Source organism: Bombus fervidus, chromosome 14, assembly GCF_041682495.2.
Source record: "Bombus fervidus isolate BK054 chromosome 14, iyBomFerv1, whole genome shotgun sequence".
Classification (NCBI taxonomy): domain Eukaryota; kingdom Metazoa; phylum Arthropoda; class Insecta; order Hymenoptera; family Apidae; genus Bombus; species Bombus fervidus.
The window spans coordinates 9,090,485-9,105,758 of NC_091530.1; the positions used below are offsets into that span (position 1 = coordinate 9,090,485).

Sequence of the window (15,274 nt, forward strand, 5' to 3'; positions counted from 1 at the left end):
ATTTTTTGTTGACACGTTTAGATCACGCATGAGATTCTCCCAGCGACTGGTAAACTGTAGATGAAACGATAGAAGTGTCGTCACCGTTTTTCACACTTACCATGGGAAGATATCGCTTCGATCTAACAAGTTGGAAGGCCAGACGCATTAATTATCAATGAAAACGGTACAGACCCCATGCATATGCAAATGTTGAAAACGACACGCACCTTGGTGTATCGATGATGTAGCGTCACCAACGCCAATAGAAAATCAGCATTCCCGCGTGCGCGGCTATTAATATTTTTAGCGTCGGTATATCATTAGAACGTTGCCAACGTCCGGATAAGAGGACAGACGTCCTTGGTGGACGAGGTAGTGTGTACTGTTATGAAAAGACACAAATAATATTGCCCTGTGTCTACGGACAGCGCATGATTGAAATGCAAATGACGACATCGGATGATCGGGAAAAATTCTGTGTAGCCTGTAAATCTCGGCTCGAGACGGTTTACTGGTCACGAAGTCACGAATCCTGAGATCACCGATGCTCAAAATGACAAATCTCCGACAGGCCGGCCGGCTCGCTTATATGACTCGATCACTTGCCGGAAGCTATTCGGTCGCTGCGCTGGGCCGAGTCGTTGGCGCCACAATGTAAGTACACGAGAAATGACGAGAGTAACGGGATTTATATTTTGGTAACTGGTGTGCACAGATACAGCACGATGCAAATGTCTTGGAGAATTTAGCATAATGATTTCAAACTGGCAAGTGATCACGTTATATCTTTGCAATGTATTACGTAGAAACGAATCTTCGGATATTTGTTTCACGATGTTAATTGTTTGTCATTTTTCTCGACTTGTAAGTTCTGTAAAGTTTCCTTGATAAGTAGAATGGTAAGTTAGTTGTTACAAAACATATATAAAATGAACTGCCGAAAAAAAGACAGAACGAAACAAAGATAAATAGCTTAAGATAACGAAAATAGAGATGGTAGATAGTACAAAGTGAGGTAATCGAGTTATTTGATAAAAATGGAACCTTTGATGTCAAGAGAATGAAGGATTATACAAAGTATTCATTATTTCAGGGAAAATCTAATCGATGAAAAATAAATTATAAATTAATCCCTGTCTTTTTAAATATATTCTTCATGGTAAATTGCTAAAAAACAAACTTCTTAATAATTATTGTTTATTTAATTTCATAGCTCGTGGGGTTTTAAATTCACTATCTCACAAAACGTGTTGTCACAACTTTAAAATGTATCACTGTACTTTTGTATAATAATATATACGTAATTCATACCATATGACAATAAGAGATAATATTATCGTATGTAATATTTTCGCGAATGGTAGTTATCGTATCATATTATATTATTCATTCTTTCGTGCAGGAATGTATGACGAAAACGAATATCTACATACATATGTATGGACATATATTTGAGTTTTTGTTGTATCAATATTGTCAATATTAGCCATAGATTAAGCAGTACTTGTTGACGAATATACCACATCGATGATTAAAGTATATTTGAACATTTAGAGGTGTTAGGTATTACATTAGATGTTTACGAACAAATTCACAGCTCCAATCAATCGTGTTTTGATCGAAGAAGACAACATTTTCGTAATCTATTTTACGGTGAAATTTATTTACGTAATCAAAAATACCGTTCACTTTCTTTTTCTTTCTACAGCTCGTCTTATACGTTTTTTTCTCTTCGAAGAGATACGAATAAGGTATGGCAACCGAGTAAATAAATGTACAAGCGTGTCAAGGAACGTTGTATAATTACAACGTTAAGTAGAAATCGTCCTGAAGAAATTTCTTTACTTTCATGCTCTCGCGTTTCGTAGTGCCTTTTTATACCTGTATGTAATTCTTTTTTCTAAAAGCGTGTTTTTAATAAACGTATACCACTTACGTTTAAAGTTGAGAACGTTCCAGAATAATTTATATAAGCGCATTTATACCGCTTTGAAAAAGTGTACAAAAGAAGATACGGGGATGAAGAATGAGCATGGCAAGTCTATATTCGTCGATTTTCTGATTTTTATATCATTTGATGATTAAAAGAAAGTAATTCTAACATAACTTAAATCAATTTAAGAAAAACGACGTGCTATAGGCAAATACATATTATATTAGAGAACTGCGTAATAAATCCAACAAGTTTCGTATAAAACCAATAAAATAAATAACATCGTGATAGTTATTCAACCATAAAATATTCAAAAATGTATAGATAGCAAGAACAGATATTTAATCAAGTGAATCAAATAAAAAGTAATTTAGCTATTATGGACTCACTGTTTAACAAGTTTATCGCTTATTTTGCGTCACATCTACGTACATTACGATAATCTGAAAAATATCTTAGAAAAGAAGTAGAAATAGAACCGCCGGATTGAGTTTGTTGTTGCGTCGTTAAGCAAAAGTTTAGTTCATGCATCAATCGCAAAACTTTAAATATCTCGGAACGAGAAATACGCATATGACATGTGTCACTTTCGTAATCACCGACATATACAGACGTCGTTATAGTGAATTTTTAAACCGGTGTCCCATAAAGATAAAATAAAACGTAGAGGTATAATTTATCGCGTTTCCACCCTACTATCTTCCTCCCTACGATCATCGCACGAAAAAACGTTCTGTTTTTAATTTTCCTTAGATTCGAATCGTTTACATTTCCAAATCATTTTAATTCGTGGCATTTTTTTGAATTTAGGTTTGCCAATACACAATGCACGCACTATAGCGTGTATAGATGTACCCTCGCATGCGGAGACTTCAATGCTGGCAACAGCCAGAAATTTATCGGGTTTTAATAAGTACAAATTGCGGCGGGTGGTTGTGTAACCGCCGTGCTTCGATGCATCCTGCGTCGGATGTACGCTATTTTGTAATCATGAGCAGAGCAATGTTTATAGCGATTCTGAATGGGAGAAGGGGAGGGGATCTTGCACGGATCTCGCGCGATACACGCTTATTAAGGTGCGCGTTTCGTAATACTCCTGGAAAAAAACATTACTGTCTTTTTTCTCGCTCTTTTTTTTCTCTTCCGTTATGTGGGCGAGTTTTCAAGAAGCGGCCCGCTACCGGAAGCTTCTGGAAACTCGATTCAGCCACAAGACTCGTAATCAACATTCGTGGCCATTGATAAACATGCACTGCCGCATCCGAACGAGGATTTCATTTTCGATCGATTCCATCGAACGGCATAAATTATCTTAAGAAGGTAATTTTTGGTCCAGTCTACCGTACGAGGAAAACAATGTTACAGGGAAAAAGAATAATTCCCGATTGACTTGATCGAACAAATAACATGAGATGCTAATCAATTTTCGAATAATTCTATTGAATAGGAAAATATTTTTACGAGAGAAACATAATTTTCGAGCAATCTTATCGAATAAAAAGACTCGTCCTGTAGAAAAAAAATAATCCTGCGGTCAATTTGATTTAGGGAGAAAAATTAGCGTGTAAAAAATTGTACCGGAAAACAATCTTAAAAGAAGGCATGACGATCGAATGAACAGATAAATCATCCCGTATAAAAGAATGTTCAATCGTTCGAACTGATCAAAACAAAGTTATCCCACAAAGAGGAAAAGAAGAAATCGAAGCGAAATTGCGTTAAGATATATATATATATATATATAAGGTACATATTACGTATGTGTTTAAATTTGACAGATTAAAGACAAGGAAAGAGAAAAAAGTAAAATATGCGGAATTTTTTCCTGTGTAATAAAATAAAACGTCGACCGTTTTAACGAAGAGGCGTGTATCTCAAAACCATGAAGCACTTTTTCGTTGACACCTGCCTGTCGAAACGATATGTGTAATTTATTTGGCCGTAGGCAAACTTCCAGGGGAGTATCCGACTGCATCATCATGCTTCCATCATCTATTCGATCGAAACACCAAGTTCTCTTTTTTTTCCTTTCTTTCTCTTAATTTATTTCGGCGCCGATGAAGCTTTTTTTCTTCTGCTCTTTTCGCCGTTCCACTATGTCGATAGTGTTCTCAGCCATATGGATCCGCGCGAATTCATTTCTTCGAAACGCCAATGCTCTTGACTTTCAATCTTCTTCTCTTATACAGATACCACTGTTATTATTGCCCGCCACGGAAGAATGATTTCATCTTTAATCAGGTACCCGCCTACGTTTCTTTTTCTACGTAACTGTCACTTTTTCCCTCCCCTCTTTTTTCTTCTTTTTATCCGAGCGAATCCGTGCAAGTGAAACGGTTTTGACATTGATTTCTAGCGTAGCAACTTCGTTAACCTACATCCTGGTTAGAAACCAATTCGTGACGTTTCGTTTTCTCAGCGACTTTCTTAAACAATGACACCCTGAACGTTTACGCGATTTTCTTCCAAATTATTAGCGAGGCCGTGGAACGAACAAAGTTTACGTATTCTGACAATAATTGTAATAAATAAAAATATATAGCGCTAGGTACTCCGCGCTTTTTATCTATCAAAATTTCCATAATATTTACATTACGCATAATTCACTTTATCTATGTTACGATTATTTGGTTTATCGCCGTTGTTAAACAAAAGGATCATTTACAAAACTCATTAGAAAATTGAAAGTAGGTAATGCAGGATAGGTAATTTTCATAGAATTGACAAATTCCAAACGATCGAAGCTTCGATGAATGTGGTGATGTTAAGTAAAATCGGAAAGGTGGCAGTGGATGGATCAATAGGACGTCAACTATCTTGTTTTCCTTCTTTTTCTTCAGTCTGAAGGTTGCAATTTAAATGCAGATGCTACGATACGTGTGTAGCGAAAATAAAGTCTAAAAAATTTCAATTCACTGCACAGACCAAAGGAAACTTCTTTTTTTGATTTAGTTTGGAATTTATAATTATATCACAGGTGTTACGAAGTATTAGTCACGACGCAGAAAATAAAATTAGTAGTCGAAATATAGTGATTTATACGAGTTTGTTAAAACCACGAGATTTCTGCTCTCGTCCATTCAGTTCGTAGTACGTTTCGTAATTTCATTCAAGGCTCGACATAAATTAATAATTACAACTCAATGTCGTTATTGATTGACGTCGTTGTTGATATCACGTGGAGAAACATTTTCTTTGAAAAAAATATAAAAATACATGCAGTGGCTGATGTACTTACTTGAACACATACCGTAAAAAACTTTTACCAAATATTCTATATATTATACAACACATTTTCAGATGTTATTGCAAGCGTCCAAATAATTTCGTGAGTCAGTACATGTATTTTCGTTCTACAGCTTTCTCGAAGCATTTGCAAGAGAAGAAAGAGAAAAATGCGAAACAAACGTAAAATAAAATTAATTGCAATTGATCATTGTATCTATAGGTACTGAACACTGCCTCAGCACTCAAACACTGATTTAAATTATACGAATAAATATTAAATGTTAATTAAGGGAAAATAAATTTTGTCTTGTGTCCACAACGTGGAACAATGTGCTGAACGTCATAGATAAAGATATCTTCCTCTAGGATAAATCGCGATAATAATCTGTTTTCGGATAATTTAATCGTCTCATGCTCTACGTACGTCATTGATCGTGCATGATCGACTTTATCGTTCCATTTGTTCCCTGTCTATTTACGTTTCGTATTATGCTTATCCGAAAGACAAGCAGCCATGAGTCGTGGCAATGACTCATGGACGGTGACAATTTTTTTGTTAAATAACAAGAGTTCAATAACATTTGCTGTGTGTAAATTACACGAAGCTTGTCTATTTTTTCAGTCGAATGTTGAATGGTCACTTGAATTAGAACCACTTAAAGTTGATGTACTAAATGGGATAAAAAGAAGAGGATAAATAAAAATTTGTCGAGTATAGTGAAATTAAAATTCTTTTCAGCGTCGGAGCTACGTACCATTTTCACCCTGTGTATCTCATTGTCACTTTAAACTTCTAATTGCTTGATAAACAAAAATGTCAGAAACTGAGCTCTTATCACATAATTTGCGAATGCGATACGCGTGCAAGGCGTCTGTATAATCCTGGTAAACGTAAAGTGCCGTTGAATTCCAACTGACTATGCCCTCGAGCAAAAGAATATAAGTGTGTGTGTGTGTGTATGCACGTGCATCGTACATTATTAAATTAATTTGACGTCCTAATTTCTGATAAATACGCGAATGCATACTTCAATTCGAACTTGTACTCTTATCGGTACATTTTACGTAAACTACTGTGAATTCTAAGAATAAGCGAAAACGTAATCTAAATTTTTTAAAGACTTGTAACGTTTATTTATGAAACTAGTGCAAGCATCGTTAAAGGCTTGTCTCGTCCGATAATAATTTTTCTCCGGCGATACCTCTGATAATTTTTCGAAAACTTGAAACTACGTTTCTACAAAATAAAAATAGAAATCTTCATAGTGTTAGCTACTTCATCATTGTTTTTTCCACATTGAAAGAATACAAAATCGTACAGTGTCGCTCGGAACTGAATAGAGGATACAAGCAACGACATCGAACGACGGAAACGGAAAAATACAGAGTTTCACCGGTTATTTCGTTAATCATCCATCTTAGAGGCGAGTCGATATTTGTTTAACTTGAAGTAATACTCAAGGTGTACTAGCCTCGCAGAAGCTTCAAGTGTTTTCTCAACAGTAAACGTAAGGCTAGCCCGTGTTAAATGATAAAGAGGATTTCATGAAGCCTGATTCACGGATATCAAATATTGACGTTAAGACAAAACCGATCCGGCAGCCAGTTTTCTCAAATGCGATTATGTCTTGACGTTGTTCACTGTTCAAGTTCGCCATGGATATACATATACCTAATGAAATACTTTAAACGGAAGGTATCATCAGTATCACGACGTATAATTTGCTTTGAGTCCCACACGTGATTTTAAGAAGCTCTTATATGCGTCTAAACTCTTATATAGTCGTTCGAAGACGACACAACTTATAGCCCTAGAGGATTACGAGCCTTATCGAACTTCTAATTTAAATGCAAAATATATATTCCTACATCCTTAAAGAGTTGAGAATCGATTATAAATGCATAGAAAGTAATTCTTTCTGATGCCACGCGTGTAAAAATCGTTGAACGCTTTGCATAATAAAAGTCTTATAATTATAACAAGTTCTAAAGTAAGAAAATCTAGCAAGGGATGGATATGTTGTTAGTTGATGTAATAACTAGAAAATAATTCTTCGATATTCTTAGAAATCATAAAACATGTGGTAAATAGTAATTTATCGACTATCGAAGTAAAAGGAATGAAACATACACGTGTTAATCTCGAACCGAGTCGTGTGGTTACTAATTACAGATAATTAGTAAATGATCTTTCAAACTCGTGCCTGTATTTATATTTCGTCATACTGAATCGTTGATTCACACTACCCAATAAATCGTCAATCGTAACGACCGTGAAAAAAGCATACAATGGCTCGCAAAAGTATACTTGAATACTCCGTCATAGAAAACTTTTATTGTAGCCTGTATTGTATGTGTTACGTGAAACATTTTCAAATTTCATCGGCACCGTAGTAAGACAAGACTGTTAAGGTTATATTGGTGAAATTTGAAACCAATCTGAAAACGTGTAGAAAAATTACAAAATATTTACTGCAATCATATGTCAATAAAAAAATTAGCATACAACATGAGAACTGTTTTAAACATTTAATTTATCAATGGTCTACTGAATATTGAGACTTAATAATATAATTGACTGTTTAAATACTTTTGTGATCTCTGCGAAATATACACTTGTACTGAATATGTACGTTTTTCTGATATTGCAAAATTTACCAATATAACGACGATAGTCAATCTCTTTATAAGCTTAATGAAATTTGAAAATGTTTCGTACATAATACAAACAATGTATTCATAGACTATTTCAACAAGTGCGAATACTTTCGCGAGCTACTGTACATACCGCATAATGAGCGCGGCTACCTATTGCACTTGAGTCATTCAGCTTTGAACTATCAATGATAAATAACGCGAATGCAATTTTTCAACGTTATCATTATTACCCTGAAGAATTTCTTATTTTATATTTGCTTCTTGTGTATGGAACAGAATGTTCGAATAGCAGCGATAAATTTATTATTACGACTTACTATGAGTGACAGCCGATATTTTTTATATATTCGATATTAATTGCCAGACGAAGCAAAGGTAAAAAATTAAAGGTCGACACATAGAGAATGGAAAGCTGCGCTGTGATGCCTTTTGGATCAATGGCGCGTGTACGACCACGTTGATACTCACCTCGACAGAGGATCGACGAACAGGGCGACGATGATCACGGCGATGATTACACAAGTTAGATAAATTGCAGAAATTTCGTAGATCTCAGATTCTGGAGGACGATCCAGAGTCTCGTGAGCTCCATTCCCGAGGACGCAGAAGTCTGCTCCACAGAACTTGATTTTGTTCCAATTCGTGGTACGGTTCCCGCCACCGCCAAACTCTTCTCCGGTGAGTACTTGGAATTCAAACAAATAGAGAAGTTCTGATTAGAGAAAGAGATATAGATACAATAATATCGCTGAAAATAATAATAAAGTTTGATTGGAGAGCAATGGTTCGAGCAGATCCGGAGAACAAATGATATTTGCCTGTTAAATGTGATTTGATTAACACGTATTTACAACATATATACATATGATATAATAATTTAAATTTGATTCTAAACGGTGAAATAAATGAATATCTATGTATATAATATGTATATATCACAAGGAAAGATATAATTATATTTTATGTTTTTTATTTGTGCAACTATTTTCTTCTTTTGTGTCTTTTTCTAGAAACTTGAATAGTTTTATAATTATTTCGTTATTCATACTTGGAAGTATTCGTACTTTTCTTAAACTGTTCTTGAGAATTCCCTATCCTATTGAGGATTATATTTCAAGTTTCCTATTCACGTACATAACTATTTCTCTCCTTTGTTTATTTGTCTGTAATTTTGTCATCTTGTGAAAATCTAACACACACAGTTGGTCGACTAAATATTCGACAAATATTAAATGCCAGGTACATCACACAGAATTCCTTCAGAAACATAAACAAAGGAATGGGACCTTAAGCAAAATGTATCTTATCTCTTCAAACATAAATCTCCCAACAACTTATCAAGATCCTGTTCAACTTTGCAAGACAATCGAATGATATGTATGCAACTATTTATGCATCTGATTACAATCTATTAACGATTCGTGTCATATACAAATTTTCCAAAGCAGATAAAAAAGTTAAACAAGATACGAGTGCTGCGATAAGAACAAAAAGGTTAAAGAATAATCGAAAAATTTCAACGAAGTCATCGTCAAATAGAAACAAATTGTACGAGTTCTACCATGTCGAAGTTAAGAGCAGAAAAACGTCCAGCATTTTCTTCGCTAGTTTGTGTCACGATCAGCCTCGCTCATCGAACATGTAAATATCGTGTTAAGCGGCGATTATACGACATCAGAGCGAAACGTATCCACATATTCTGGAATTTACATTGGCCAATCCATGTACGCGGTCATCGGACGGCGAACGACAGGAACTTTCACCGGAGCGTCGTTGATAATATCATAGTATGTTTACAATGTCTCCCACCTTCGTTTCCGATTGTCCGCAAGTCCTACTTATCAGCTTGTAATATATTCAACTGTGACGTGTGTGCAGGCCCGTATATATATACGTTATTGGAATGCAATTTTCTTGGCAAACAAAGTTCACGAATTTAAAGAGCGCTGCCATTTAAATGTTACACTAATTTTCTCGGTTGCTTGAGCGACGAATACAGGGATCGAGAGTATTTGTACGTATTTATGGAGATTTGTAGACACGTGCAGGTGTGTAATGTTCAAGTTGTTGAACCAGAGCCAAGTAAATTTGAAAAAATGTATGGGTACTATTTGAATGAAATACTAAATGGCAAGAAGATTCAGACAATCCTTTCTTAAATGTATATGTAGGATTTAAATATGCACTAGTATCCATCCAGGAGAATAGAAAATACTTAATCAACGTAGTAATCAAAATGTACCTTCACTTCTTAATTTGTGATTCAGAGGAGTTACATTGTAACAATGAAAAATGAAAAATGGAAAATGTATATAAGATATTTATGATGAAAAAATGAATAAATAAAACAAATAGATTAATATTTATAATTATAAATACATATATAATATAGTACATCGATTCATGAATTGTAGAATAATTATTGTAACTAAATCAAAGGCAGATATATCGAACGTATTTTAGTATAAACAAGAAAGCGAAATCTCTATGATATCTTCTTATATTAGTGATACCCCCTAATTACGGTATAATATTGTATTTTCTCTTGCGTTTCTATAATTAACCTATTTCCAGATCATCTTTTCTACATTTGCATTCAACCTAATGCCCTTTACTTCAAAAGAGACATTTTGGTTTCCACGTTGACTACGCATACCTCGCATCTTCCAATAGAAACATTAAACGACTAAAGTGTAGTTTGTACGGGGAAATACATTAAGACATTAGGGAAATGTAGCGTCGTTGAAGTGTTTCGATTAATTTCCCAAAGAACTTGAGAAATGAACCTACGAACAACGTAACGATGGGAGGCTGTAAATATATACTTGTGTACATCTTCATCAAAAGCATTCCGTTAATACACGACGATCAGAATACAAGTAATAGTTTCTGATTGAACGTAAATCATCAGAACACATAAATTAAACGTAATTAAGAAACGTGTGTTTATAAAGAATTATGTATTCGCAATAGAATGAATCACTGTCTTGCTTTTTGTCCGGTTACACATTGTTTCACGGATATGTTCATCGCGTTTCGATTATCGTGCACGTGTCTATCATGCTTCAAAGTACAGGTTTTACTCTACTCTAGTGTTTATATACTATGTTGCAGAACATACCTGCTAGCAAAATCAAGCAATCGAGAGTTCCTATGTTCCTATCGCGAAACACCACGATCCACGGAGTACATTTTCAACCGCGCATACTCTCCAAACAGTCTCAAATATATCGGAAGAAACTGGATGAAAACAGGTTTCAGCAACGAGGCGCGCCTATAGTTCGTTCGAAATCAATCGTCCACTCAAGGCCGTCAACACGTAATCCCCTCCTCATTCCATTCAATTACAATAGAACTCCATTTATCTGAATACCACTTAGTAGAAAGAGATGTTATTTAGTGTTCGTTTAACATATTCGTTGCTACTGACGTATACGTCGTGTCGATTCAATTATCATTCAACTCGTCAAGGGCCAACGTTGCATTAACATTTAATTTGCAATTTTTTGCATCGATTAATTTACGCTATCCAATTGCTTCTTACCATTGTGGCTATGAAGGTTAACAGATAGCAACAGTTAAGAATTAAATGATCTCTTGAAAACTGAATCCTCTGATCTGTATATAAACTTCTATTAATTGAACGGAAAATAAAAGGGCAGCATATAGAAATATCGATTAGAGATAGATGACACGTGATGGCAGATAAATGACATTCTATTGTGTCTTATACATTAAACAGGAAAAAAACTTTGTAAATTTTGTCAATAATAATACGTATGTACATGTGAAACCCTGAAAAGGTCGAGCGATCTTACGTAAACAAAAAATAAATATCAAAAGAATAGAAGGGAAAAAATGGAGCGGGAAAAGAAAAGAAAGGTCAACCGTTTGTTTACCTGAAACGTATCTGCCGTGAAGGCAGGAGCGGGTCGCGTGTGCAGAGCTAAGCGGAGTAAACGGAAGTGCCGTTGCCCGCCGGAGAGGAAGAGCCGATCGCTCGATCGAACGGTTCGAATCATAGAAAACAGTTAAATCGCGCGCTACCGCCGCCCAAGTATCAGGGAATGCGTACGAGGTGGTACGGAAACCGACTATCACAGGTTTATACCGGATAAATCTTGTTTCTTCCCGCGTGCAAAGTGTTCTCCATCGCTGTTCCTCGAACGTTCCTATCTTTCTCGGCGAGTCTCTCGATGTTGTCAGTCAGAACCGCTCGAAACCCGAGTGTGTCCATGGAGAACGTTAGCAGTTAGCAGCAAGCGCGAGAGTTGTCGTGTCGTCGATCTCGCGCCAACCTATCGACCAGCCAGCCAGTAAACTAATCAACCAGCCAGGCAACTAGTCAGCCAGTAAGGGAAAGGACCGAATATTTGGCCCGACAAGTCTGACTACGCACGCGTTATTACTGCTACACACACCATGCGTGTATTGTATTACTGTACATTCCTATCGTATATTCCTGTTTCATAAGTATTAGAACGCTTACGAAGAGTTGCAGTGGCTCACGAAAGTATTTGAATACTTGTCATAGAAAACTTGTACGTGCGTATCGTGTGTGTTATACGAAATATTTGGAAATTTCATTAACTCTGTAACTAGACATGAGTGTCTAGATTATATTTGTCAAATTTTTTTATTGGAATATATGCAACGGTTACTACGAACATACAGTTTGTAAGAACATGAGTGAAAGAAATAGTGACGGAAAGAGTACCAAACGAATCCTTGGCATTTCCTTTCACGGTCACAAGTTTAAAATATGGAATTTAGTAATGGAAACTGACTGAAAACAATTGCAAATGAAATGCCGCGTTCATGTAATATTGATCATCGTTGGGTTCACTTTCGCTAATTTCACGAATTTTCTCAATAACCTAATACTTATGGATAGGTGTGTATGTGCGTGTGTCGCAATCGTGCGTTGTTTACGAAGCAGTGTGATCTCACGAGTGTTTCGCACTTGATGAGACCATCTGTTCAGACATAGTAGATAATAATTAGGTATCAGCAGCGACAGGTAAATTTCGTATGTTGACAGATACGGGGAGATAGAGAAAGAAGAATCGCGGATGATTACCAAATTTATGAGGGACAAAATAATATTGACACCGATTTCGCATGGCCTTGACGATCTTCTCTAAGAATCGTTCATTCGAAACGACTTCTACGACTTCGAAGGTCGTCGGATCAGATGGGTACCAACAATTTGCATTTTAAATGCTTCTCAGAAAGGAGCTTTTGGGCATGTATAGAGAAGATTAATTTATACCGTGAATGAGTAGAAGTAGAACGAAGGTATCAATGGTTCGAGATATTCTCTTTCTGGTTTTCTTTTTTTATCTTGGATAGGACATTCGGTAAACGTTCGAGGGAATTTTGAGCCGGATGAAGTTCGTGCATATTCGATGAGGAAGACTCTGTTTAACCTAACGGTACCGTTAATTAGAGCTGATTTATAGTATTGATGGGTAGCTCGTGGTACGTTTTCTACTGGATTTCCTTATGTTACTGCTTCGGTGAATGTATATGCTTTAACGCAGTCTAACAATTTTGCTATCCTATGAGTTACTACTGAACGATAATTCAGGTTTTAAAACACCTATTGACTACGTAATTCCGTTCTATTCGACTTATCGTCCTCATTTTGCACCATTAGCTTTGCATCAAATTTCTCTAATATGCTAATTGATGTGTGAGCCTGGCTTTCAAAGTAATTTTTATAGATTTATCTATGGCAGATATTCGTTATATCGATCGTTAATAAGAATATGATATTAACGATTATAATAAAGATCGTACGACGTTGATCGTTAATAAGGATAGGAAATTTCATTTCAATAAGCTGCCTTTTATACGGCGTTGTTTTAAATAAATTCTTAAAGAACAATTATTATTTTATTGAGATTCGATCACTAACTATCGTTATTGAGTATGTTAATATTGATTATAGTAATGATAAACGACGTTGACATTGAGAACGATGGACTTCGCTACATTAACCTCTCACCATGAGTTCATTCAATGTTATGCAGAAGAAAAAACTGAAATCCTTCAAACATCCTCCTTTCTTTCCATTTTTTACATACACGTACTTCTACGTAATATAAGACAAATAAAAAAGATTTCTCATCTTCCATATAAACTTGACGCGTCAAATAAAAAAAAATTCCTACAACAAATTTAACGCAAGTCAAATAGCCGAAAATTCGAATTTCTACGCAATACTCTTCTAAATACAAGTCGAATAGAAAATTTCCGAGCTTCCAAAATTTTAAAATGAAATAGAACGAAATAAACGAAATTCCCTGTGCTTTAAATTAAACAGCATTATATTTAAACAAAAAAAAAAAAGAAAAATGCAAAACAACAACGAAAAAATAAAAAGTTGCTTGAGCTCTAAGGTTTCAGAATAAAATAGAACAATACATATTTAACCAAAGAGAAATGAAAACAAGAGAAAAAGTAAAAATAAATAAGGCCACCACTTACCAAGCGACGACACGAGGTTTCCCCAGAGTTCAGCAGTTTGCCAGGCAAGGAAGAAGAACCCGAAAAACCTGACGACGATGGCATCAACCGGCTGATCGGTGAGTTTCGCGTAGACGCCACCGACCTGCGTGAGATAGGTGGCTTGGGCAGCCCACATGGGTGCGGCACCCAAACCAAGAAGCACGCCAGCCGGTACCAAGGTATAAAATTTTGGATAGAACTGGGAGCCGATGTACGGTGCGTAGCACAGCATCGATACGCATAACGTCCATTTCACGGTGAGCCTTTTGATAAGGAAGGTTGGCACGAAGATGCATGATAATACCAAAGCCGCGTAAATCGCTGATAGGGACACGGTGCCTAAACCATCACTGGCATTGATAGACGATTGTAGATTCGCTGTGCCTTGAAACGCGGTGAATTGTACCATAAATGCTACGGATACGGTGCTAATGTTCTTTAAGATCCGCCATTTCTCGCCGCGGGAGAGCTTGAACTTTCTGGACTGGGTATCGTCGTCCGTGGACGATAATTGCGGTGGTTTCTGCGGCTCAGGAGGTATACCATCGGTACCATCGTCCTTGTAACCCTCGTTCCTGTAACCGACACCACTCACGGTCACCGTGTACACGGTTTCATCGCCACCGCCACCTCCACCGTCTCCACCGCCACCGCCACCAACACTTCTGGTACCGTCGTGTTGTGAGGCTACCATTCTACGTGTTTGCTACCTGTAACATTATTAATTAATTGATCGTTAATATACTTCGTCTGGGATAGATTCTAATTTGATAATAAGAGATTCTTATATCGGAGAAAGAAGAAGGAAAACGTTGATTGTATAAGATTGGTAAGGAAACAACTGTTGGATGAAGATGAATTTGTGTGTAATCTATTATTAAATATATTTAATTATTTAATGTTTGTATTAATTGTATTAGACTGTATTCTTTTAATCTGTTATACTAACATACTTTGGTA

At 36.0% G+C, this 15,274-nt stretch overlaps 1 protein-coding gene and 1 long non-coding RNA gene across 3 annotated transcripts in view; one reads left to right on the forward strand and one right to left on the reverse strand.

Annotated features, from left to right (window-relative positions):
• The window catches only part of LOC139994213 (UNC93-like protein), a 56,260-nt gene that overhangs the window by 26,598 nt on the left and 14,388 nt on the right, over positions 1-15,274 (reverse strand). For both annotated transcript variants that reach the window (XM_072016650.1, XM_072016651.1), the window contains exons 2-3: positions 14,294-15,024; positions 8,270-8,486 (exon numbers count right to left, since the gene is read on the reverse strand). In XM_072016650.1, coding sequence (XP_071872751.1) covers positions 8,270-8,486; positions 14,294-15,008 — 932 coding nt within the window. In that variant the 5' untranslated portion in view covers positions 15,009-15,024. The remainder of the gene's footprint in view (positions 1-8,269; positions 8,487-14,293; positions 15,025-15,274) is intronic.
• On the forward strand, positions 11,778-14,161 carry LOC139994220 (uncharacterized). The gene is made up of 2 exons (XR_011801587.1): positions 11,778-12,153; positions 12,843-14,161. It is a non-coding gene; the product is annotated as an uncharacterized lncRNA (long non-coding RNA).